Here is a 26,996-nt window from a genome sequence, read left to right as displayed (position 1 = left end):
CCATGAGTATAAAAGTTTCTCTGGGTCCTGTGAGTCATCCTAGCAAATCATTCAGTCTGAGGGTAGCCGTGGGGACTCCCAACAGAGAACTCCATCATCTCTACTCCAAATACGTTCCCCCAAATATGAATGTCAGTTATGCAGACTCATCAGAGGGGAGGGAATTCCCATTCCCCCACCAAGGAGGAGAAAGAGCCGAAAGTACCTTGACGGGGAGGGCTTCTAAACTCTCTTCGTCCGCTTCTTTGTTCTCTACGTTGATTACAGGCTGATTTACAGAATCGTTTCTCACCTGCAAATTCTTGGCTACAAAACATTATTCAGTGTGCAAACTGAAATAAGCAGAAAAGTAGATTTCCTGCCATCAAAGACCAGACCCGCATCTCGTACAACAGCATTTCATTCAACAGACGCGTTATCCAAAAGCTATACATACATTTTTTTTTCCACAAATGAATCCTATCAGAGCCTTGATGTATGTTATAGTGGCAAAAGTTCTTTGTATTTCTGATGGGTGGGTTCTCAGCCGGAAATTTAATGTGTATGTGTGTGTGTGCGTGCACACGTGTGCACATGTCCCAGCTACCGCGTGCAATGCGTGACTTCTTGAAGATTTTCACTTTAAAAGGGAGTTTTATTATTAAGACGAGAATGATAGCTCACATATTAGCATTTATTCTATTTTCTCTATGAAACTCAAAACTGGTGGGGGATGAAAATAAAAGAAATCTAAACAAAATGAATGTATGTCTCTCGAGTCTACTGTGACCAATACAGATCTGGAAACCTCAGAGTCATCAGTCACAGCCCTGGGAGTTACTGATGAGTCCAGTGATCACACAGAAGGGAGAGTTTTCCCCAAAACGGTTTGGCTCTTAGTGCAAAAGACGCCACATGACACTAGGGTGGCTTGGGAATCAAATCAGTGTGTGGGGTCTCCTGGTCTACTCTTGGTTTTCTCATCCATAAAATGGGGACAATAACATCTAGTGGTGAGACTCTGGAGAGTTCAGTGGTGGTGTGGTTCTGCGCCTGGCACAGTGACGGCCTGTAGCCAAAAACACACTTACAAAATGCGCCGAGTGAGTGCAGCTGTGCTCCTAGACTTGGTTCAAATGGTCAAGTTCTAGGTTATGTATATTCTACCACAATAAAAAGAAAAAAATGCATTCGAATATCCACTTGGAAGTCACGTTAATTTGCTTTGTCAAAAAGACCTCCCTGACTTTTCAAGCAGCCTCCTTCTACGGAGGTCTTTCCCGTCCAGAGATTGACTGGTGTGTCTTCGTGGAACGCCTCAGGAAGTGTGGCTGTGGCCCTTCCTCCCCACCGTCTGTCTTACCAAACTCCAGCCTAGCTACTAGCCTTCCTGAGAATGAACGGACCACCTCTTTTTCTGACCTCACAGTCCTCTGCCCGCAATCTGTAACCACATTGGGGTTAAAAATGAATGCTTCTGAAAAGAGGATGACGACTAGCAGAGACAGAGCACATTGCCAAAAAACCCCTTTTCCCTCTGATTTTCAAATATTCGCTATCTAGTGAAAGTGAAGTGTCTAACCTACAGCTTCTGCTTCTTGTAAGGGCAGGTGAATCACGGGCTGAGTGTGGCACAGGGGCCGTTTGGCTCTGCTGGGGACGCGCACGGCCCGGAACACGGTTTTGTCAGTCTCATTCTTTGCTGCGGGCAGCGTCCTGCGCGTTTTAAGATGTTCGGTGGCATCCCTGGCCTCTCCCCTCCAGATGCCGGCAGCACCCACCCTCCAGCGGGGACAACCAAAATGTCTCCAGACATCACCAAATGCCCCATGGGGGCCCAAGTCACCCCTGGCTAAGAACGCTGCCCCCGATACAGAGGGCCAACAGACCCATGAAAAGATGCTCAGCATCACTCGGCCTCAGGGGAATGCAAATCAAAGCCACAGTGAGATACCTCCTTACACCTGTCAGACTGGCTACAGTTGAAAACACGTTGGCGAGGGTGTGAAGAAAAGGAAGCCTCGTGCGCTGCTGGTGGGGGGGCAAAGGGTGCAGCCTCTCCGGAGAACAGTGTGCAGGGGCCTCAAACAGTTAAAAATACATCGGAGAGGGAGACAAACCGTAAGAGGCTCTTAACTCTAGGAAAGAAACCGAGGGTTGCTGGAGGGGAGGGGGGCGGGGGGTGGAGTAACTGGGGGACGGACTCTAAGGAGGGCATGTGATATGAATACCGGTGTCATATGCAACTGATGAATCACTGACCTCTACCTCTGAAACTAATAACACAGTATACGTTACTTAACTGATTTTAAACAAACGAAGAACTACCCTACAATCCAGCCATTGCACTACTGGGCATTTACCCAAAGAATACAAGAACACTAATTCAAAAGGATACATGCACTCCTAGTAGCATTATCTACAATAACTGAATTATGGAAGCAGCCCAAGTGTCCATCGACAGATGAATGGATAAAGATGTGGTATATACACAATGGAATATTAGCCATAGAAAAGAATGAAATTTTGCCATTTGCAACAATATGGATGGAGCCAGAGAGTAGAATGCTAAGTGAAAGAAGTCCGAGAAAGACAAATACCTTATGATCTCACTCATATGTGGAGTTTAAAAAGCAAAACAAATGAACAAAGGGAAAAAAGAGAGAGAAACCAAGAAACAGACCCTTAACTACAGAGAACACACTGATGGTTATCAGAAGGGAGGCAGGGGCCAGGACAGGGGGATGGGGATGAAGGAGGCGCGTGTCCTGAGGAGCACCAGGGGGTGTATGGAGGTTCCGAATCAATATATCGTACACCTGACACTAACACTCAACTATACTGAAATTAAAAGTTTAAAAACTTAATAAAATGCATGCAACTGCCCCCCCCAAAAAAGGGTAAAAAAAAAAAAGTTTCAGGAATGAGGACAAAAAGAAAGCTCAGTTAGATAAATAGTAGAAATACACTAGAAATAAAATGAACTCGTTCAACAACAATAAAAAGAAAGAGAAAAGGTGAGGCGGGAGAATTGGGTCAAAGCCTGAAGCTAAAGCCACCGCATCCCTAGAGGAGACACAGAGCCTGCAGAGGCTCAGCAGGGTCGGGCACGCTCAGGTGTATTTAGAGCAACTTCTCCAGCTCGGACATGTCCACTGATGAGAAAAAGCCTCCGCTCGAGCCTCAGATCAGCCGAAAGCAGTGGCGCGTGTCGTTTGCACAACGGGAAGGAAGCCGCGGCTCCACAACAGAACGCACACCGCGGGTCGCGAGGTCCCAGACGCGGCTTGCACAGGACTGGGGGGTCCGGGCCCTGGACTATACTGGGTGGAAGAGTGCGCCCCCCCCCCCGAAGGCACGCCGCCCAGACCCTCAGAAGGGGTCTCTATTTGGAAAGAGGGTCTTTGCGGATGTAAAAGAGGAGGTCATGGAGAGGGCAGCCCCTAAATCCGGTGACTGTCGCCTTTAGAAGAGTAAGGACGGGAAGATTCTGGGCCCCACAGAGGCAGAGCCACGAGGGATGCGCGTGCAAGTCGAGGGAGGACCCCCGCCCTAGGGGCAAGGCAGATGCTCCCCGGGAACGTGCCCACCCCTGCCCGGCCCACGGAGGCCTCAGGGCTGAGGGCGGACAGCCAGCACCCCGCTCGGTCCCCCACACCGGTCCCCGCCCCCCGTCGCGGAGGCGCCCCGCCCCTCACCTGACTCACGCCCGGACTCTACTTTCTGAGCGTCCTCCTCGCCTTCCTCCTCGGTCGCCGCCGGCAGGTCGCCCTCTTGACCGCCTCGAGCATGGAAGAAAAAAGTAACACGTGGCTGTCCCCCCCCACGAGACACCTGAGGCCACTGCTCCCCCGAGCGCCGCGCCTGCGACAGTCCCCCGGGCGAGGTCAGGGCGAGGACGCGGCAGCCCCTTCCCCTCCCGCCCTTGGGTGCGACCCCGCCCCGCGCCCTAAGACGCTGGAGGGCGCGGGAGACCTGCTCCTCTCGCGTTAAGACGGGCCTCGGGTGCGAGTTCCCTGGGCTTGTTACACCTGCCACCTGCCCGTCTGGAGCCTTCTGCCTCCTTGCTCCTCCTTCCCTGCTCTCCTGGACTGGCGCCAATTTCTGAACCAATACAGTCACACCGAAATGTTTCAGTTACCCCAGACAACTTAAAGCCGCACCAAAGGAAGACCTGTGCAAATTCCCCAGCAGATGAAGGTCAAGGTCCCAGAATGATCAGATGGTTCCACCAGCCCCAGGAAATATAAGTGATCAACAAGCATAAAAAAGAGGCTCAACTCCACTAATTATTATTTAAAATGTAATATAGGGGGCACCTGGGTGGCTCAGTCCATTAAGGGTCTGCCATGGGCTCAGGTCATGATCCCAGGGTCCTGGGATCAAGCTCCAGGTGGAGTCCCCCACTCAGCAGGGAAGTTGCATCGGGATTCTCGCTCTCCTTCTGCCCCTCCCCGCCTTCTCTCTCCCCCCATCTCTAAAATAAATAATTCTTTTAAAAAATGTACTATAGATTAATCAAGTGCAGCCCCCTTTCATCTATGGGATTGGCAGATATTAAAAAGACTGACAATATCCAATGTTGGCAGGACTGTTGGCTAACAGGCACCTGGCCACTGTTGGGTGTGGACCAGGAGGCCCTTGCTCCAGAGCAGTTTGGCAGCCTATCCATCGTGTAAATGCACACACCTGGGAAACCAGCAATTCTGCTTTTATAAACTTCTCCCACCGAAATACACAGGGTGCAAAGACGGATGTGCATTGTTACCTTGTTTGTGAAAAAAATACTATGGAAAGGTAAATAAATGTTCATTAATCAGGGAATGGATAAAATATGGTATATCGATGTACTTAAAAACCTATAAAGCTAGGTAGATCTATAGGTATTGACATGAAAAATTCTCGAGATGCATTTGAGGGAGACAAGTCACAGAATAATATATATAGTATGATTGATTTTGGAAACTTATATAGAGAAGATATAGATGATTAATTGATTGATTCGGGGAAAGATCTGGCAGGAAACATGACAAACTAACAATAGTGGTTACCTACAGGAACGGGAGTGGGATTTAAGGGATAGTGAAGGCTTGCTTTTTCACTTTTTACTTTATATAATTCTATGTCATGTGAATTTTTAAGAGAATGCCCTTCAGTAATACTGTCATTTTTTAAAATTTAAGTGAGTCATTACACGACATATACAGCCTGATTCCATTTTAAGAAACACACACTTACCGATTGGAAGGAACAGCATCTTGGGCTAGCTGCTACTAGTTGCAGGCACCCCTCTTTCCTACAACCACCCACACCAGCAACTATTTGTCTCCATTCATGTAATTTTTAACTGGGAGCAGAGAGTCTTGACTGGGGGCCAGGATAGAAATAGAAAAGAGGGATGGTGGGGCGCCTGGGTGGCTCCGTTGGTTAAGCGTCTGCCTTCGGCTCAGGTCATGATCTCAAGGTGCTGGGATCGAGCCCCGCATCGGGCTCCCTGCTCAGTGGGAAGCCTCCCTCTCCCTCTGACCCTCCCCCTGCTTGTGTTCCCTCTCTCGCTGTCTCTCTGTCAATTAAATAAGTAAAATCTTTTTTAAAACAAAGAAAAAGAAAAGAGGGATGGAAGGGCATGCACTGGCCCCACTCCAGGTCCTGTGAACAGACCCGAGCCCGATAAAGGATCCAATAAAACTTCCCAAGTGTCTTAATAAGCAGAGAGTGACAGTGTGAGCCACGGAGCTGGGGAGGAGACCGCCCTCCCCACCTCTGTCTAGAACCCACCACCATGCTGGCGCCGCCAGGATGGGCAGCTGTGAGTCTCTAGGGACAGGATGCTCAGCGGAGGATGCGTTGGCATCCTCATGACGTGGTGACGGTGGAGAGGAGCCAGAAAAGGAGGGAAAGAACGGGGAAGCAAGTCAGAGACAGCACAGAAACAGGTCACAGTCCAAGGCAGACTTCCGAGCACCCTTTCGAAGGTCCAGGAATGACCCCGGGGACTGAAATCTGCTTCCACAAAGAACAGGGACACTGGGCTAAACAGGTGTCAGCGTACGCAGCTCGGAAAGCAGCCGCCGAACTGCAGGAAGTCCGGGCCGCGTCGGGGAGGCTCACCGATCTCCACCTCCATCTCTTCGGGCACCACCTTGCGGTAGAAGAAGAGCGTCAAGGCGCCCTCCTCATCACTGGTCTGGTTGAGGAAGTGCAGGATGAGGTCCTCGACCTCGCCGTCGTTGCGGTTGAGCAGCTCCTCAAAGAGCTGGGGGTCTGTGATTCCGAAGGCCGCGTACACGCGGTCGCGCATCCACAGCACCCGCAGGTCGTCCATGGCGCCGCGCAGGGCCCGATGGCGCTCTAGGAGCCCAGCGACGGGTGGCGTCCGTGGCAACGACGCCCCTGGCAACGGCCACCCCGGCAACGGCCACCCGGCGCGCGCCCGCCCCCGCCCTCGCAGGGGCGCGGCCCGGGAGCCCGGGGAGGGGGTGGGGGTAGGGGTGGCGCTGGGCCCTGTCCGGACCCGGGCCCGCCCTTTCCACCGGACAACCGAGCGGAGCAGCGCGGCAGCACGCTCGCTCCCGGGACGCGCGGGGACGAGGAAGGCCAGGAGCCGCCGGAGCGCTGTTGCCCGGGACAGCCGACCGAGGACCCCGGGAGCGCCTCCTGGGATCCTCTCTGCCGCAAGCGAGCATCCCGCCCATGGTGCCCCTAAGCAGGCCGAGACCAGCGAGGTGACGAAAGAAGCAAGGGAAGGTGGCAGGAGCAGAGTCGGAGGTGAGGCGGGACTAACTGCCTGAGCCCCCCAGCCACTATGGATCAAAGGGCCTCAGAAGAGCAAATACCTCTCGAAGAGTTCCAAGAAGGGGCAGGTTCACCCTTGCACACAGGATCAGGGAGGACAGTGACCCAAAAAGGGCCAAGTGACTTCTGGCATTTGGGATCAGGGAAGGGGCCAAGTGTTTTGACTTTTCAGCCAAGCCCGGGCATAATAAAGCAAAAACACCCATGTTTTAAAAAATATATTTATTTTTCATTAGTAAAAGGAAGTTCAATACTGATAGGAAGATGCAAAACTGTCCTTTCTTGCATTTGTGGAGCTTTAACTTAGTGACTGTGATTTCCCCCTCACAGAGTTGAGTCTAGATGACAAGGCTGACTCTAAGAACTTAGCCTTCCTGTTGGATTTTCCCATCAAGGAACAAGTGGAATGTTCGAAGTATTTCTTACAATTCTAAACCAAAGCTCAGCATCGATGACCTGGCTGTTGGAAAACTATTACTTGGAACTGCCTTATTTTCATCATCCTGAATTAAGATTTCTTAATAACCTTACCGGAGATAAACCAGATGGCATGCAAGCAAATTTGGCTTTAAAATTTTAATGAAGAAATTTACCGGTTTTAAATGCAGACTGCAGAACAGTTATAGAAGTTTTTTGTTTTCCAAAATGAATCAGGTCCAAAAATGTCTGAATATTTAACTCATAAATATCATGAGTTACCTAAGCTATATTCTATGGCTTATTAAACTACAGCAGACTGAAAACTGAGAACAGAATGTTTTTATAAGATACCCACTCAGGAATGAGGACACAGTGGCATTCAGTGAAAGGTGAGGCTCTTCAAAGTCCAGTCTGCGATGAATGGAAAGCTCACCGTGATCATCAGAACAACCTTTGAGCTCCTTAACTGATCACAGTTATGTCACCATGAGAACATTCCTTACCCTTGCAGGATGAAATCAAATTCTGTTTCCTGAAGAAATCCCTTGGATTTTTATTTTAGGACTCCATTAACACAGAGAATGAACACCTGAATGAAAACTGGAAAATGTGGCCGTCATGCCATTTATCATGACATGTCCTCTTTAGGAAAATAAACAGAGATTTAGCATCATCCAGACAACTGACCATTTTTCCTCAGGATATTTGCTATTAAGAGAATGGAGTCTGTCTTGAAAATTGTATGTGTAATAGTTCTACCAAACAACTTAAAAACAAAGCACAGCAACCGGCTCTAATAACATGACACTGGAACGTATAGCTTTAGGGGCAAAAAAATGTCCCTGGTGCCTAAAAGACACCGTCAAACTCTATTTCTAGAGAGTTCACAGATGTTAGACTATTAATACGTTCTTTAATATAACTATGTAGAATATAAAACTGCTACATAGGTTTCAATTAAAAAATGACTCTTTCCTCTCTGTTCTATATCCTGATAAGAGATGTTACTTAGAATTACCAACTGGCCCATAACAAGTTACCAGAGGGGGCCCTAAAGAATTCCAGCAGACACCACATTGTCTCTTGTTTACTGATCAGTTAACAGTGCGCTGAAGTTGGGGGTTTTCTAGGGATGAATTAGTTACCATTTTCTTACCACAGTTCCTTGGAGTAAAGTACTAAAGATGCCAACTGGTGGGGGACAAGTCTGCAACCTCGGCAACATTACTGAGATTTTGTATTCCCCCAAGAGAAGTGTCCAACCAACATTACACCTTTCCAGGGAAACTGAACTCAGAACAGAATCAATTCCCAGAGTCTCATCAGCATCGTCTTAGGTTTGATACTGTAATAGGAGGGACAAAACCCAGCCACTCCAAACTGGTTTTGGGTAACAGCTCCCAGAAGCGGCATGGAGCATTTACTACACTTAGAAAGGTTTAATGGTGGAGTCACAATTACTTCAGCATGCTCAGTTCCTGCCTCTCAGCAAGCAGGTCTTGACATTACCTGAGAAGATACACTTAGATTCGGGGCTACCACAAGCTCAGCTTGGAATGAAAATTCCAAACTCTGCCACTAGCCAGCTGAAGGAGTATGGTGACAAACAGGCCTTTTCATGTGCGTTCCTCAAAATGTTAAGAAGGTGAGAACACTGCAGATTTCTTTTTTAAAACAGTTACCTAAAATCAATTACAGTAAAATATGAAAAATGAACATAATTTACAAGAATATAGATCTTCCTCGACTTACGATGGGGTTTCATCCTAAGTTGAAAATGCATCACGTGAAAAACACACCTCACCCAGCGACCACCACAGCATAGCCCAGCCCACCTTCAACGCGCTCAGAGCACCAACGTGAGCCTCCCACTGGACAAAATCACCTGACTACGGCACTGACAGTGACAGACAATGCAGGTGGCGTCTGTGACCCTCGTGATCGCGTGGCTGACGGGGAGCGGCGGCCGCTGCCCAGCATCACAAGACAGGATGGGACCACAGATCGTGAGCCCGGGCGACAAGATCCAGATACAAAATTCCAAGTACGGTTTCTACTGAATGTGTTAATTGCTTTCACGCCATCATTAATTCAAAATTCATTAAATCAAACGACTGCTAAGTCAGGGACTATTAAATTAATGCACCAATTGAAATGTTCAGTGGGACTGACCCAAATTCATTCAAAACTAAATGTCAAGTGAATAGATGAATTTAAACTAAAGATTATAAGAATTAATTTTCAACTGATCCGAATAGTGTTTGAAAGTTTAACTCTAAATACCTTTATCAGACCTTTATTTAGAATTAGTCTGAAAGTAAAAAATTATAATTATCTGTTCTCAAGGACAGGTGCAATCTCTTCATGGTAAAATATCTTAATTTATATTTTGTTATAAAAATATACAAAACACTACTTTTTCTCTTCCCTTCACTCAGTATAAACCCCTTTTGGTTCAGTAACATCAGTAACATCAGCCAAGCTGGTCTCTCTAAGGTCAAATCACATCCATATTGTATCTTCTACAGTCACACTGGGTTTTAAGGCTCAGTATACAGTTTATCTTTCAAACATTACAATTATCATAACCGGTTTTACATAAGGATAACAGGATATTTTTTAAAATATACAAGTGGGATAACCATCTGTTGTACGTTATTTTATCCCATTTTCCCCAATTATTAAAACAAGACAAAATTGTAGAAACAATCCCCTACTTGCAGTTCTAGATAGCATACAATAAAAAAAAGTTTACATACTTTTAATCAAGCAGAATGTGAATCTTTTGATTATCCGTCATTAAATTTTTTAAAAAACTAAACTTCAGCTGTTGGAAAATATTATCTGACAATGTCAAGCGACAGAATAACTTTTTTTTTTAATAAGGTGAAAAGGAATTGAGTATCTAAGACCATTTTCACTTAGCCATTCAAAACCGCTTCTCTCCTCCAAGCCTGTATTTTTAAAAATAACTTTAACATAACTTTTGGCCTTAACTTATATTTGCTCATCGTAAAAACTGAAAGAAATTTATCTATCTGAAATTGACAAACTTTACAAAATATTTAACATGAGGAAGAGGTATATCTTACAGAATTATTTGGCTATATCATAAGGCAATCAACGAAGACGGAATTTATCCTATTGTAACTCTGACGTAAGTGAAATTCTGTAACATGATAATTCTCCATAAATTTGACAGCTTGTTAGATATGGCAACGCGATCATGCCATGTCATCACTAAATTTCGACGAAAGTAGTCTGAATGAGAAAGGAACAAATTTGGTGCCTGCACCAACGTAGAACTTGTTCTGAAATTCTACCCTAAAAAAAAAAAAAATTCAGTTTATTAATGAAAGATTGTGAGTAACATTTCCTACATTTCTTAAAACAACATGTATAAATTAAAAAACAAAAAACAGGGGCGTCTGGGTGGCTCAGTCATTGGGCATCTGCCTTCGGCTCAGGTCATGATCATAGGGTCCTGGGATCGAGCCCCGCAACAGGCTCCCTGCTCAGCTAGGAAGCCTGCTTCTCCCTCTCCCACTACCCTGCTTGTGTTCCCTCTTTTGTCATGTCTCTCTCTGTCAAATAAATAAAATCTTTAAAAAAAATAAAATAAAAAACAAAAAAACAAAAAAGTTCCTGTGCTGAAGTTGCTTCCATTCCGTACATCTTGCACAAATGTTTTTACTTAAATAAAATACACACACACACACACACACACACACACACACACCCTGCCCCGTGTGGCCTTTCTCGGTGTGTAATGGAAACACAAACCCATCACACCACCTCACACACTCCACACAGACACGCCTCTCTCTCCAGCCTGGCACCTTCACACACAGACAACTGATCTGACATATACTAGAAACCATTAAGAAATATGTAAGAATTTTATTTTATTTTACAATAAGATAAAGTAACCTTTCAGACCCCAAATGAATTAAAAGTATTAAATATACATAGGTATTCAGCAAGCATAAACTTTTACTTGTCAGTGATAATACTTCAGAAACAAAATACAATTTTAACTCAGGGGACCTGAATCTAGATCCCAGTGTTGGGAAGGCAAGAATCAGCCCAAATCGAGTGGCCACATTTGTGTGGGGTTATATATATATACATGTGGGGAGGGGGTTCTTTTTTTAAATAACAGTTTCAAAGCTAAATTACACACTCACCAGTGGAGGCGTATGGCGTGAAGAAATGCAGAAAGGCCTTCCATGATCAAAAGGATGAAAATTGTCAGAACTGCAAAGAGAGCGATAACTGGTAGCAGCAGCAAGACTCCGTAAGTGGTGTCTACTCGGAGGCCCACGCGCACCAGCATGGTCCACAGGACGTCGGATAACTCTGCAAGGGAGGCAGTTAGCAGAGTTCACTTCTGTTTACATGCACTGAGTCACTGCAATTAGCTCGTGGGACCAGGTTTCCTTCTGACAATTCTGAATTATTATCCACGAAATAATATACACACCTACATAATCCAGATGTAATCTGCTTCTCGTGTAAAAGCTAACCAGTCCCTGATCATCTCACACCCTGAGGAAGATGGGGCATGCCAGAGAAATCTGAGGCCTGCCTCCCAATGAGAGAGCTTAACCCAAACCAGGGTCAAGTTGGCTCTGTCCCCACACAATACTGGTTCGCACAGCATCTGAAAGATGGGACTGGGCTTCCCTCAGAAATGTGAAATGTCCCACAGCGCCTCCCTGGGGGTTCACTGTGGCACTGTGCGGGTCTCAATATAGAGTTGGGGAACTGCAGGTCTAAGCGAAAACTTACGTGCGTGAGCCAAACTGAGAGCCCAGAGCCTCAGGTATGAAGCGGTGTTGGAAATGCATCCCAGACAGTACTCGATGGAATGAATCACTTGGGTCATTAATATTTCTCCAAAATTAAACTGGGAGAGATCACACAACACGTGTTAGATCCGGTATATTGCCCGTGTGCTCCCACAAGTTACCCGTGTGTCCACTCTCACTCCCTCGCTCTTGGTGAGAGAAGTGGCCTCTGGCATGGTAGGGAGAACACGCCAGAGCATGAGAAACAGTGAATCAAAGATGTGAGCTCTACTCACAGCTCTACCACAGACCGACAGAGTGGCTCCCCCGGCCTCAGTTTCCCACAGGGCACCTGGACTGGAACTGTCCTCACAGCCCAGTGTGACTCAGAAGCTAGACTCTGGCTAACTGTGCATGTCTGAGAGATACATGCAAGCCCAACAAGGAGAAATTGTGAAGAGGAGCCCCTGACGGCAAACAAGGCTATATGACCCTGTGAAAGAGGCCTCCAACACTCTTTCCAGCTCTGCTTCTTGGTCTTTTTTATGATCCTATGAATCATTAGTCGTCCCAAATTAAAACACTAAATTACATCATAATTACAAAATGTTGATTCTGAGAAATTTTGTTTAGTCTTTATCAGATGGCCAAATGAAACTTCCAAGAACACGAAGCAAACCAGAGTAGCAGAAATGGCTCAGCTGTGTCTGCCCAGGACTGTTCCTCCCTTCTTTGGCGGGAACCTGCTTCTTCAACCATTCACCCCATCCTCCAGCCACAGCTGTCATGGGCCTGACCTGTGTCCCCCTCCAAATTCCTGTGTTGCAGCCCTAACCCCCAGTGTGACTGTGTTTGGAGATAGGGCCTTGAAGGTAATCATTAAGGTAAAGAGAGGTCATAGGGGTGGGTATCCTTACAAGAAGAGACACATGCCCACAGAGGACAAGGCCCTGTGAGGACACACTGAGAAGGCAGCCATCCACAAGCCAAGGAAGGAGGCCTTGGGAGAAACCAGCCCTGCCAACGTCTTGAACCTGGACTTCTGGCAGTCGATTTCTGTGGTTATGGCGGCCCATGCAGACTACTAGAGCTGCTGTTGGTATGGGGAGGGCAAGAGACCCCTTCCAGGCAGTCACAGTACTTCCTTGGGATTCTTCCTAATATAACAATCAGCCCAGGGTGCTTTTCTCTCTGACTGAAAGACTGAAGAAAATAAGCTCAGGGCTAGCTGTGGCCAAGGTTCCAAAATCGTGGGGCTAATTGGCTTCAGAACATAAAACAAACTTGCAAAGAAAAACCAACCCAGACTTCTTGGAATTGGAGACCCAGAAACCAATCATCCTGGAGCTAGCATGGCTCCTGTCCTGACGTGAGCCAGTCAATAGACTCCCTGAGAAGCCAGTGTCAAGCAGGTCTCCTCCTCCTTACATCTTTGAAAAAGTTCTGAGACAAGACTCTTCTGAAAGCAATGCTCATGGCACCTTAAGTCACTTCGTAGGGCAGCATGTAATGTTAACACTAGAAATCCCACTGTACGGTTGAAAAAACAAAATGAGAACCCTCCTGACAAACAGATGACCAAAGCAGCATCTGGGAAACTTTGTGTCACAGGTGTTTGGGGGTTGTGTTTTGTTTTATTTTTTTAAGATGATTATTATCGTTGTTCTCATGGTAATTATCTCTATGAAGGCTTCACTTTTTTTTTTTTTTTTTTTAAGTAAACTCTACACCAATGTGGAGCTCAAATTCACCACCCCGAGATCTACCCACTGAGCCAGCCAGGCATCCGAGAGCTTGGCTTCTAATCTAATGTTATTGATAGTAACAGAGAAGATTACCTCTTCACATGTCATCTCTCTACATCCATCTTCCATTTGGTTATTTCCTTCCTCTATGTCTTGATTTCCCAGCAGAGAAACTTCTTCCTCACTCTCTTTCCTGATAAGTGTGTAACCACTCTAACAACAACCAAAAGAATTCAGAGTCATTGCCTTTAAAACCATAAGGACGTCATAAATCCAAAGCCAGAGCCCCTTCATTCCTCTTAATAATTCAGCTCTTTGAGAATAAAAAAGCTGTTCAGAGACTCTTAATGACAAAGGACAAACGGAGGGTTGGTGGAGGGAGGTGGGTGGGGCATCGGCTAGATGAGGGATGGGCATTATTAAGGAGGGCACATATTATGATGAGCACTGGGCATTGTATGTAAGTGATGAATCACTGAATTCTACTCCTGAAGCCAATTTTACCATATGTGTTAACTAGAATTTAAATAAAAACTTGAAATAGAAAAAACAACATTAAAAAGTTGTTTACAGGGCGCCTGGGTGGCTCAGATGGTTAAGCGTCTGCCTTTGGCTCAGGTCATGATCCCAGACTCCTGGGATCGAGTCCTGCATCGGGCTCCCTGCTCTTTGGGAGCCTGCTTCTCCCTCTGCTTCTCTCTCTCTCTCTCTGTCTCTCATGAATAATAAAATCTTTAAAAAAAAAAGTTGTTTACAAGAACATGAACATACCACACCTATGAAGATGGCTATTATTAAAAAAATAATAAGTATCATTTAGGGTGTGGAGGAACTGGAACTCTGTGCACTGCTGGTAGGAATGTAAAATGGTGCGGCCACTATGGAGAACAGCATGGTGGGGCCTCGAAAAATTAAACACAGACTGCCTATGTGATCCAACAACTCCGTTTCCGGGTACGTATCCAACAGAATTGACGACAAGGACTTGAACAGAGTTTCAAACACCTGTGTTCACAGTAGCATTACTCACAACTGCTAAAAGGTAGAAACAACGCGAGCATCCACTGATGAACCAATAAGCAGAATGTGGTCCCACCATGCAACGGAATACGCCTGAGCCTTAGAAAGGGAGAGAATTCTGACACCTGCTGTGACATGGATGAAGCTGGAGGCCATGGTGCTCCGCGAAACAAGCCAGGCACAAAAGGACAAATACTTTTTGTGAGTATGTGTGAGTCCGCACCCATGAGGTGCCTGGAGGAGTCGAACTCACGGCAACAGAAGGCAGAGTGGTCGGGCAGGAGGATGGGGAGTCAGTGTTTCCTGGGGACAGGGTCTCAGTTGAGGAGGATGAAACAGTTCCAGAGACGGACGGTGATGGTGGCTGCACAGCCATGAGAATGTGCTTCATGCCACCGAACCGGACACTCAAAAGTAGTTATAATGGAAACACCTGTTATGTCTATTTTGTCACAGTAGTTTTTAAAGAAATAAAATGAGGAAGCAGACACACAGGAAAAGTCTAGAAAGAAATCTAGCAAAATGGTGATCCTGGCTCTAGCAGAGGGATAGAGGAAGGCTCCGCTTTCTCTACATTCCCTGTTTTCTATAATTTAGTTATATTATTTAAATTAAAAAACACTTTAAAGAAAAAAAAAAAGTCAAGAATCCAGAATAAGGCACAAAAACGCTTTCACGACAACCACCGCGCGGAAGGGTTGCGCTCCAACCCGCAGCGGGGCCTGCTGCTCACTGGGGCGGGACGGCCCGTACTCGCCCGCACACAGCAGGCTCGCCGCAGAAGTTCTAGGCAGCGCCTCGGAAAGCTGTCTTCTTGGCTCCTCTTTGTGTAACTAAAACCGCACTCCGCTCGCCACCTGCAAACACACATCCAGACTCGCACTTACCCTGCTCACTCCGAAGCAGCTGCGCCCGTTGTGCAGCCACAACAAGAAGAGTGGTTTTCCCAGGAAGAGAACAGGGACAGACAGCGCCGTGACGGCCAGCAGCAGTCTCTGGACGTGCTCCTGGGGGCGCAGAAGCGGGGGAGGTCAGTTAGGATGCAAAGACGTGCCAACAGGGTCACTGGTGCACTGAGAAGACCACAGACAGTGTCTCCTTCTTCACAATAACAAGGAACAGAAGGTAAACACAAGCCAAATTCTATCTGCCAGTGGATCTTTTCCTAAACTCCTAGCTAAATTCTAGAACCGATGAGTAACACTACTGACAGAGTGGGAAAGTATCATTCAGTTCAGATCTGTAAGGAATGAATAAGAAAATTCTAAAGAGAGTCAAACTCCAGCTAATAATTTTCTGAAAATACCGTTAAGAGGATGAATACAAACACAAGCTCTTCATTTTTTTTTATATTCTTGTTCTGGTTTTTTTAATTATCATTATAAAGATTACTTGAGGAATGTGAGGACACAGTTAAGCAGATTCACTTTTACATGAGAAAAATACTAAAAGAGGATTCAGAACAAAACTAAAAACATTTTCTTTAAAAAGTAGGGATATTTACAGTTACCTAAAAACAAATCGAGAGCAAAGCATATTCACACACAGCCACTGCGGTTTGCGTGATTTTAAGGGATCTGTAAGTGGCTATGAAAACAAATGACCAGGCATCACACTGTCCCGGGCTTATCCCTCGTCTGTGGCCGTTCATTACACAGATTCCCAGAGCCGTATGCGCTACGTGGGTACGAGCTAGGAGGAGGTAGCAGACTGGGTGAACGTCTGGGCCCCACCTGCTGCTGAGTGACCAGGTCTGCCCTGAGCCACCGGGACGGCAGCACCCACCCCAAGGGCTGCTGTGAGGTAAGAAAGAAGAGTCACAGGAAGCACGTTTTCAGGCGTACAGGACATGTATAAATTAGTTCCCTTCGCGGACCTCTCTGACCACAGCACCTGTGCCCCACTCACCTCCCTGCTGGCTGTTTATCTCATCTACGTCATTCTATAAAGGCTCAATAAAATAACAATGAAATACAATTTAAAAACCACAAACAGGAGAAACATAAATAAATAAGAGTTGAAACTCAAATAATTCAAAAAGGACGTACGCATGCAGCTCACAATGGAGCCCACGGCGCAGCAAGCTGAGCTTCAAATCCGACTTAAAATTTAGCTGTCCGTGGAACGTGGAAAACAAAACCAAACGGTCCGTTTGCAGGGTCAACAAGATTTTTAAAAAACAAAAGCAAAACCTACAGCTCGAGAGGACAGAGGCTGCGACAGTACGGACGGGGAGGACTTCTCCGTGCCGCAGGGACGCGGGGCGGCGTGCCACACCTGCAGCAGCACCCTCCGGGAGGGGCGCCGCGGCTCTCCACACGGCACAGGGACCCTCCACGCCACCGCAGCACGCGCTCACCCTGCGTGAGCACGGCCGTGCCACATACCTTCCCAAGGACTGGATCATATTAACTCTCGGCTACAAACTGGGTCCTGTTTTTACTCCCATTTTTATGGATGAGGGAACTGAGGCACGGAGGAGTCAAATTATGTGTTCACAGTTCCATTTTCAAGGAAGTGACAGAACTGGGCTCGCAAGCAGGGCTGTCACCCGAGCCCACATTCTGCCACCATGCCACAGTGCGGGTGCAGGTGGCATGACGCAAACACACGATTCTAGAAAAGCCAGTTTGGGAGAGGGCCCACATGCTGTGGTCCAGATACCAGTTCCGTGATGCCTGGGCTTAGTCAGAGACCGATTTTAAAGTAACTAGAAAAATAGGGGGATTTGCCAGTCCTCAGAAATCCTCTAGAAATACACTTTCTTCCCAGCAGTTCTGACGGCTACTGAGTGGCAGCGAGTTTGGATTATATTGCCCAACCTGAGCCCCCCAGCACAGCTTTCAGAGTCAGGGGCAGCTCTTGTGATCACATCCAGAGAAACGGAAAGCCCCTACGTGCCCGGGAGGCCTGCAGAACACCCCTTCAATCATCCACTGATCAACACAAAGAGGCTCTCAGGAGGACTTCCTTTAAGTTCCTAAGAGTGGAAAAGAACATTACCTACCTGCCCTGAGTAAAGACCATTTGTTTCACTAGCTGGGAATAGAAACATGTTGATAAATTCAATCAGAATGCTGGGAGCAACTCTGGAGGTTTCTGCTGAATAAACCAGCCACTTATAGACGATCATGAATATGAGGTATCCAAAGATGCACAGCATGAAGAGAAGCTCCGGGACGGAAACCAAATAAATATTGAACTTCTTCCGGAAATGCCTAGAAAAAAAAAGGAATCGCTCAAACCCCGAGCCAGTTTGGAGAGTAAATTACTCTTCAATTCTCTGGGACAAGGCCTATCTCAGCAGAACATCCTTCGTCTTCTGACAACTCATACAGGATTCAGATACGTCCATGAAGAAAACATGTGAGCCCAGCGAAAATGCTGGTGTTTCCCCATCAGGCCCAGTTAGAGGAAGAAAATATAACCTCTTCCTCTTCACACACTAGCTCTAGTAAACAAATAGTTTTCTAATTTATAAAATGAAAAAAAGAGTATAACAAAAATTAGTTCCAGAAATAAACCTAATGTATATGTTGCATGCCTCCCTCCCTTGAATGTCAGACTCCATGCAGGCAAAACCTAATCTCTTGTCTTCAGCACCACTCGATTGCCGGAGCCTAGACCAGTGCCCAGCACGTACTATACACTCAATAAATATCTGCTAAATAAACAAATCACTGCAACAGTCAAAAACCTGTATCATCACCACAGAATCAAACAAAAAACACACCACCACACCAGTTGCCTTTAAAACCTATAGAGTCTACCCTCAAGAAGCAAAGTTTAAGAAATACCAAGCTTGGCTTATAAATACTGCTTAAAAAAAAAAAATCTGTACTTACAAGTGGTTAAATATTCCCAGAATGACTCCAAAAGTCATGTGAATAATTCCTAAAATCACAGACATTTTCATTTTGAAAGAGTTTAGAAAAGTGAGACGATTTGTGGCCAAGTTCCAAATCTGAAGACAAAACAAAACAAGACATCTTTAACTTCCTTCAACTGCTTGAGGACACAGAGATGACACTGGACAAATTTCCTACCTTAAATCGAAAGGCAGCTATAGATTTAAAAAAAAAGCAACACTCAAGACTTTCTTCTTGATGCCTCTGATCTGAGAACCACTGATTTTTTTTTTACTTTAAATTTATTGTTATGTTAATCACCATACATTACATTAGTTTTTGATGTAGTGTTCCATGATTGTGTATAACACCCAGTGCTCCACGCAGAACGTGCCCTCTTTAATACCCATCACCAGGCTAACCCATCCCCCACCCCCCTCCCCTCTAGAACTCTGTTTTTCAGAGTCCACCATCTCTCATGGTTTGTCTCCCGCTCGGACTTACTCCCCTTCATTCTTCCCCTCCTGCTATCTTTTCTTTTTTCTTAACATATGTTACATTATTTGTTTCAGAGGTACAGATCTGTGATTCAACAGTCTTGCACAATTCACAGCGCTCACCATAGCACATACCCTCCCCAATGTCTATCACCCAGCCACCCCATCCCTCCCACCCCCCACCACTCCAGCAACCCTCAGTTTGTTTCCTGAGATTAAGAATTCCTCATATCAGTGAGGTCATATGATACATGTCTTTCTCTGACTGACTTATTTCACTCAACATAACACCCTCCAGGTCCATCCACGTCGTTGCAAATGGCAAGATCTCATTCCTTTTGATGGCTGCATAATATTCCATTGTATATATGGACCACATCTTCTTTATCCATTCATCTGTCGATGGACATCTTGGCTCTTTCCACAGTTTGGCTATTGTGGACATTGCTGCTATAAACATCGGGGTGCACATATCCCTTCGGATCCCTACATTTGTATCTTTGTGGTAAATACCCAGTAGTGCAATTGCCGGATCGTAGGGTAGCTCTCTTTTCAACTGTTTGGGGAACCTCCATACTGTTTTCCAGAGTGAGAACCACTGATTTTCTTAAACCAGGGCCACAGACTGTTACAAACAACTCTATCTTTAACATAAAGTTCAAAGGATGCCAAATGAAACAATAACGTGTTTAGGGATCTATGCCTCTGAGGCAATACTAAAAGGAAGCCCAAGAGAAAGAGTAACACAGAGGCCGGGGGGTGGAAGTTCCCTCTGGGGAGAGCTGGTGCCAGGGGGACACATTCCAGGTCCCAGGGTCTCTTACCCTGGGCAGGGGCCATACAAGTAGGCATGTTGTAACTTTACATACATGTTTTATAAATTCTGTGTATGTGCATTTTATAATAAAGTTTAACAGAAAGGAAGGAAGGGAGGAAGGGGGAAGAGAGAGGGAGAGGGGAGAGAATGAGGGGGAGAGAGGGCGAGCAGGGGGAGGGGGAGGGGGAGGAGGAGGAGGAGGAGGAGGAGGAGGAGGAGGAGAAGGAGAGAGGGAAGGAGAGAGGGAGGGAGGGAGGGAGGGGGGAAGCAGAAGTGCACGGGCAGCCAAACCGCGCTGATGGTAAGGCCCAGAGGGCCGGGCGAACTCCCCGGGGCTCCCTGCCCCAGCCCCTCCAGGGCCCACTGGGACGGCTTCTCTCACTCTCTGAAAAAATAATTCTTAATAAGTCCCTCAATCGGGGGGATTGGGAAAAGAGAAACAGGACCTCTTAGGACAGAAAGACTCCTTTTTAAGTGGAAATAAGATTTCAGGAAGAGGTCTTTCAGCTGACTTCAGCTTGACAGTTTGGAGCCATGGAAGAGCCGGCTGACAGCGGCCACTGCACTGCGGGACGGAGGGCGGGAGAGCGCGGGAGGGGGCGGGAGAGGGCGGGAGGGGGGGAGAGGGCGGGAGGGGGCGGGAGAGCGCGGGTGGGGCGGGAGGGGGAGGGGGCGGGAGAGTCGGAGAGCGCGGGATGGGGGGGAGAGCGCGGGAGAGTAGGAGAGGGCAGGAGAGAGCAGGAGAGTAGGAGAGGGCGGGAGAGCGCGGGAGAGGGCGGGAGAGGGCGGGAGGGGGCGGGAGAGCGCGGGAGAGGGCGGGAGAGCGCGGGAGAGGGCGGGAGAGGGCGGGAGGGGGCGGGAGAGCGCAGGAGGGGGCGGGAGGGGGGAGGGGGCGGGAGAGTCGGAGAGCGCGGGATGGGGGGGAGAGCGCGGGAGAGTAGGAGAGGGCGGGAGAGCGCGGGAGAGCACGGGAGAGCGCGGGAGGGGGCGGGCGGGGGGGAGGGGGCGGGAGAGTCGGAGAGCGCGGGATGGGGGGGAGAGCGCGGGAGAGTAGGAGAGGGCAGGAGAGAGCAGGAGAGTAGGAGAGAGTAGGAGAGGGCGGGAGAGCGCGGGAGAGCGCAGGAGAGCAGGAAAAGCAGCAACAGCGCCACCCGGCAACACGACATGGAAGTCTCTCTCCGATGACTAAGCTAAACACAACTGGGTACAGAACGATCTTTTAGGCAAAGAAAGGGGGAGAGAAAGAAGATGTATTTGTATGTTCATAAAGAAACAGGAGACACAACCCTAACGGTTCCCGGGTTGGAGGTGGCAGCACCTCTGTCAAAAAAAAGGGGCTAAGGACAGGGCAGAGGGGACCTTTCCAAAGAGCTGGACCTTGTACATACACCAAGTACACACTTTGGGTCTATTTTTGAGCCCATACGAGCATAATGCTGATTTTAAAATTAAACTAAGGCAAAAAGAAGCAGTACCATGCCCCAGTCTCCTCCTCCCCCTCAAAACACCTACTTGAACTTTCTTCCTTGGGGCCTTTATTCAGAAATGTTTCTTTCCTTCAAGCAAGGCCACACATTATTAGGAATTTGGCTCCAAAATGCCGTACCTTAAGAGAATTGTTATAAAAGTTTTTTCACGCTTCCAATTATATGAAGATGGAAGGCAACAACGTTGAATTATACAATTTATGTGTAGAGGCAAGAATGAACAGAACAATTAGGAAGGCACTAGCTTGGAGAGCTCGGATGAAGGCATGCTGGACCTCTGTCATTCCATTTTTTCATTCCTGTACACAATTAGAGCACATGCCCCCAGACCAATTTTGAGCTGGCCTCTAAGCTCCCCTTTCCAAGGTGAGATTCCTCCAGAAGATGGCCGACAGTCCAGGGAAACAGTGCCCCAGCCTGGAGGAGGCCTGGTGAGGGCCTGGTGGGAGCCCGATGACGGCCTGGTGGGGGAGGGAGGGGTGGAGGGATTGGCTTGCTGAGCGCTGTAGGGTCTGGGGTGGGGGGTGGTGGACAGCAGTCCTGGCCCCCTGCAGCTGCGTCTTCCTTTCCCTACTCCCAGTACTTCCCATTTCAGGGCACCTGGGTGGCTCAGTTGTTACGCATCTGCCTTCGGCTCAGGTCATGATCCCAGGGTCCTGGGATCGAGCCCCATATTGGGCTCCCTGCTCAGCAGGAAGCCTGCTTCTCCCTCTCCCACTCCCCCTGCTTGTGTTCCCTCTCTCGCTGTCTCTGTCAAAAAAAAAAAAAAAATACTTCCCATTTCAAACTACTTCCATAAGCACCCTGATAACTGTGAGCTCCCTTTCAAGCTCTAAAACTCCATACTATTTCTTTCTAGATCAAAGGGTAAAATAATAATAATAATAATAATAATAATAATCCCCACACACAAAGAAGAAATGTAGGAAGCAGCCAGCATTTAATGGCTCCTGAAGGGTTGGCTCTCCCTAGAGTAAAACAGGTCAGGAACCATGACAGAGTGCGGCTCCCCCTCTCCCCACAGACTCCTCCCATCTGGACACTGACCCTGGCTTCCCAAATGGACAGCTCAGCTTCATCTCTAAGCCAACTTCATTCGGGATGCACATGGGCCACAGCCGCCCAGGCAGAAACCCCCAGGGCACCTTCCCCATCGTGTACAACCGTGTGAGCCGTGCCCAAGAGTCTGAGGAAGCACTGTGACAACTAAAACCAGGTGGCACCACAGAGGAAGCCGAGATCATGGCAAGGAAAAAGTGCACTCACGGGATCTATGCCAAGAGGATAAGGGCCTTGGAACACTCCAGGAACGCTTGGGTCTAACTGCAAAACCCTGCTGCGCCTGACGATGGTGTCACTGTAACAGAGAGCAGAGTGAGCAGGCTTACGGACAGGAGGATAGAGGAGCCTCGGAGAAACGCTCTTCCCACCGAAAGCACCGCCGGGGGCCCCGCACTTACTTCCAAAGCACCATTTTCCCGCGCTCCGCTGGAGCGTGGCCGGAGCTGTACATGGCAGACACGTTCCACCCGGAGCCAAACAGGTTGACCGACTTTGAAAAGCAGTCGTTGTAGATGAGGCCCGTGTATACAGAGAACAGTCCCATCAGCAAGAGGATGTATCGGCCGTTGAAAAACATGCGCAGGATCTGTGAAAAGCAGAGCAGTGAGCAGAGGAGAACCACCGCGAAAATGCAGGCAGGGGCCCGGCTGGGTCCGCGCCCCCTCGGAACCACTCTGAGGGCCAGCACAGACACGGAGGCCACAGACCCACACCTCCGACAGCTCAGTCAGGGACACTTCCTGCCAAAAACCAACACTTAAGGAAGGCCTCTTGTGTAGTCAAAAAGAAAATAATGACTGCTAATCACCCAACCAGGTATAACAGGCCGGGGTGTCTCTGCTCTTACCTCTTGTGACTGATTTAGTCTGGGATGGTTTTCATTTAACACCAGCAAGAGGGCAAATAAGAACATCACAAAGCCATGTCCGAAGTCTCCAAACATCACGGCGAACAGAAAGGGGAAAGTGACGATGGTGAAGAGAGCTGCAGGGACAGCAGAAGAGACTTGATTCACCGGAGGCAGAAAATTCTAGTTCATTCAAACACTCAATCTTCTCCAGAATTCCCGAACGAGAACGGACAGGTTAAAATGAGCGCGTTACACTAAGCAAGATGACACAAAGAGCCGTGAGCCTCCTTTCCCAAACGTCTACTACATCCTTGCAGGGAGAAGCAGCTGCAATCAGACAAAACAGGAGGATTTACAAACTCAGACTTCCGACCTGGGTTCACTTCTCTGTAGCTCCCAACTCCGTAGGCGTCCACAATGTTCTGAAACCCCTCGGTGAACTTGTTGGTGCGGATTAGAGTTGGGGGTGTTTCTTTTGTTGGGATTGTGTTCATAAATGAGGGGATCGTAGCACCGCTCTCTCTCTTTCACATAAAAGAAAGAAAAAAAATTACTATCCAAGAGCTCATTCAACCAACACTGGCTCCCTGCTATGGCGAGGCTCTGCATGGCCCGTGGGGACGTGCGAACCACCACCAGGGGGTTCGAGGGCAACCGGAGTGGCCGCAGGAGTCAGGGAAGTCTTGGGGGGCAGCACGCGGGGGTGTGGTCTTGCAGAAGGAAGTGCGTAGCCTGGCTGTGAGGGCAGGAAAGTGGACAGCAAGGCTGGGAATGACAGGGATGTGTATATAAGGCAGTCTCAGAATCCTAACATAAACCTGAAATTTGACCTTTTATCTCTTAAAAATGTTCAAGAGCAATCTGGAGACAACTACAATATTAGCTAATAAAACCAGAAAACAGACGAGAATAAATCAAAATGTCAGCATCAGTACAGCAAAGTTGTATGACAGCTTTTCCCTTCAGTGTTTACAAATCTTCAGAAATGTATTCATTTATAACGGGACGGAAAACCTCTTCAAACAAATAAAGTAAAACAGGGTATTACCAGAAAAGTCGATTTTCCAGTCAAATTCTATTTCTTAGGATACTTGCAGGTAAGGGGATTCTGGGAAAATCCCAAATGGAGGTGTAGTTTTGAACCTCCCCAAATCCCCTCAAGAGCAGACAGGGCAACGAGAGAGCAAAACCAAAATCCCACAGACAACATTTCTCTCAAATCCATGTCCACACAAGCCACAAAATGCAAATGGGTGGGGACAAGCCACTCAACATGACAACACCTGCACGGTAGGAGCCTCTAGACCAGAGGAAGCAAGGGAAGCAATGTGGCTTTGAGAGAGGAAGAAACATCCCCAAAGAGTCAAAAGCATTCCCTGGAAAGCACAGCAGGCCAATCCAAGAAAAGCAGCTGGAAGTGGGAAGGGTTCTGTCCAGTCCCGGAGTGGGTGAGTGCAAGGGGCCCACGGGAAGTGAGGTCTGTGGGGTAACAGCAGTCCAGCCCCCTCCCCCGGCCCGAGCTCGTGGAACAGACCTGCCAGGGCGCCCTCCCACCACGGGGGCCCTCCACTGATGAGAGACCCCGGAATGAAACAGAAACTGAGCAGGACAGGAACAAAAGAGATAAGGAAAGAGAAGGTCCAGGTAAAGGGGAAGAGAGGAAGCCTCAGGTCCAGGAGACACATTTCTGATCCCTGATCAAAAGTATTAAAGAAAAAAATCCTGTGAAGTTAGGAAAGTGATCCTGAATCTGCCCCCTTTTAAAAGTCCCTTGTGTATCTTAAACACGTTCTGTAAACCTAAGATATAAATACATGATGTGCTCACATTATATGTAATGTATAGCTACTTTTAGTATCTTAAAAATACATTCATACGTATGAACATTATTATGTCTAATACAGAATTCCCTTGAGTATTTAAACATGTTTTCAGAAAACTAATTACATTTTAAAGTGATCAAAAGAAGGATGGAAGTCAAACCTTATATAAGGTTATAGTAAAAAAAAGACTGAGCCGAACAACATCCTTGTGGACAATGAAAGCACGCCAGAAGGACATGTCCACAAAACAGACAAAAATTTAACTTACTCATTTCAAAATGAGCAAAAAAAAAATTAGGAAAACAATACATAATATGAAAAAGCACTAGAAAGCAGAATTAGAAAGAGTCAGAAATGAGCTAATAGAAGTCAGAAAGGAATTAGAAATAAACGAAAAAATATTCTGCAACAAGACAAAACTAGAAGGAACTCCCAAGGTGAAAAACCTTCCTAGTAATAAAAGCCATAAGAGAAATAGGCGAAAGAATGGAAATTTTTAGAAAATCAAAATGAAGAAAGATAAATAGGACTCCAGAAAAAGTGACAAACACTGAAGAAAAGCACAGAAGGTTCAACTGAAACGTAAACAGCAGGTCCCGAAGGAGGAAACCAGGGTAAGAGAACAGAACGAATACTAAAAAGCAGAATTCAGGAGAACTCTTCTGAAACTTTTTTTAAAACTATATATTAAAAGAATCACTGAGGGGCGCCTGGGTGGCTCAGTCGTTAAGCGTCTGCCTTCGGCTCAGGTCATGATCCCAGGGTCCTGGGATCGAGCCCCGCATCGGGCTCCCTGCTCGGCAGGAAGCCTGCTTCTCCCTCTCCCACTCCCCCTGCTTGTGTTCCTGCTCTCACTGTGTCTCTCTCTGTCAGATAAATAAATAAAATCCTAAAAAAAAAAAAAAAAAAAAAAAAGAATCACTGATCTCTACCTCTGAAACATTATAATAATACATTATATTTTAATTAACTGAACTTAAAAGTTTTTTTATTTTTTTTTTTTAAGATTTTATTTATTTGACAGAGAGATAGCACAAGTAGGCAGAGCAGCAGGCAGAGGGAGAGGGAGAAGTAGACTCCCGCTGAGCAGGGAGCCTGATGTGGGGCTCAATCCCAGGACCCTGGGATCATGACCTGAGCCGAAGGCAGACGCTTAACGACTGAGCCACCCAGGCGCCCCTAAAAGTTTTTTTAATTAAAAATAAAACTACAGGGGCGCCTGGGTGGCTCAGATGGTTGAACGTCTGCCTTCGGCTCAGGTCATGATCCCGGGGTCCTGGGACTGAGCCCCACATCGGGCTCCTGACTCAGCGGGGAGCCTGCTTCTCCCTCTCCCTCTGCCTCTCCCCCTGCTCATGCTTTCTCTCTCTCTCTCTCTCTATCTCAAATGAATAAATAAAATCTTTAAAAATAAATAAATAAAACTATATATTAAAAGGACACACTGTATATCTGAGAATACCAACCCAGAATGGCCATATCAAGACATATTCTAATAAAATTATTGGTCTTTAAAGGAAAAAACAACTCTTAAGCACATAGGCAAAGAAAAAAAAAAGTACAAGGCTTATAAGGAAAATTCAATTATCAGGCTTGTTAGCAACACCGTGCCAGAACAAGATGGACTCACATGTTAAGATACCCACAGAAAACAAAAACAAAAATTTCAAAAACACGAGCCAAGGATTTTAATTCCAAAAACCAAACTTCCAGTAATAAAGGCTGGAGACATACTATTATCAACACTTGAGAACTCAGGGAGTGCTGTTCCCGTGGGCCCCGCGGAGGACTCTTGGAGAACATGCTTCCAACAGCCAGAACAACAGGAGTCGCGGGCATCAATCTGGCGGTCTGCAGGCCAGA

At 47.0% G+C, this 26,996-nt stretch overlaps 2 protein-coding genes across 3 annotated transcripts in view; both read right to left on the bottom strand.

Moving 5' to 3' along the window:
- Nucleotides 1–6,304, bottom strand: part of DNAH10 (dynein axonemal heavy chain 10) — a 129,792-nt gene extending 123,488 nt beyond the window's left edge. The window contains exons 1-3 of the mRNA XM_088019638.1: nucleotides 6,091–6,304; nucleotides 3,678–3,752; nucleotides 206–306 (exon numbers count right to left, since the gene is read on the bottom strand). Coding sequence (XP_087875764.1) covers nucleotides 206–306; nucleotides 3,678–3,752; nucleotides 6,091–6,304 — 390 coding nt within the window. The remainder of the gene's footprint in view (nucleotides 1–205; nucleotides 307–3,677; nucleotides 3,753–6,090) is intronic.
- A 677-nt stretch (nucleotides 6,305–6,981) lies between these two features.
- ATP6V0A2 (ATPase H+ transporting V0 subunit a2) overlaps nucleotides 6,982–26,996 on the bottom strand; it is a 42,126-nt gene continuing 22,111 nt past the window's right edge. For both annotated transcript variants that reach the window (XM_028092474.2, XM_088019689.1), the window contains 11 exons: nucleotides 23,684–23,834; nucleotides 23,308–23,444; nucleotides 22,859–23,046; nucleotides 22,665–22,755; nucleotides 18,595–18,713; nucleotides 17,757–17,967; nucleotides 15,637–15,756; nucleotides 13,823–13,942; nucleotides 11,986–12,103; nucleotides 11,382–11,553; nucleotides 6,982–10,518 (listed from right to left, as the gene is read on the bottom strand). In XM_028092474.2, coding sequence (XP_027948275.1) covers nucleotides 10,419–10,518; nucleotides 11,382–11,553; nucleotides 11,986–12,103; nucleotides 13,823–13,942; nucleotides 15,637–15,756; nucleotides 17,757–17,967; nucleotides 18,595–18,713; nucleotides 22,665–22,755; nucleotides 22,859–23,046; nucleotides 23,308–23,444; nucleotides 23,684–23,834 — 1,527 coding nt within the window. In that variant the 3' untranslated portion in view covers nucleotides 6,982–10,418. The remainder of the gene's footprint in view (nucleotides 10,519–11,381; nucleotides 11,554–11,985; nucleotides 12,104–13,822; nucleotides 13,943–15,636; nucleotides 15,757–17,756; nucleotides 17,968–18,594; nucleotides 18,714–22,664; nucleotides 22,756–22,858; nucleotides 23,047–23,307; nucleotides 23,445–23,683; nucleotides 23,835–26,996) is intronic.

Source organism: Eumetopias jubatus, unplaced genomic scaffold (genome assembly GCF_037043125.1).
Source record: "Eumetopias jubatus isolate StellerSeaLion01/CBP00866 unplaced genomic scaffold, mEumJub1_p1.0 scaffold_16, whole genome shotgun sequence".
Lineage (NCBI taxonomy): Eukaryota > Metazoa > Chordata > Mammalia > Carnivora > Otariidae > Eumetopias > Eumetopias jubatus.
Note: the sequence above shows the minus strand (reverse complement) of the source record. Positions and strands in the feature narration are given on the sequence as shown.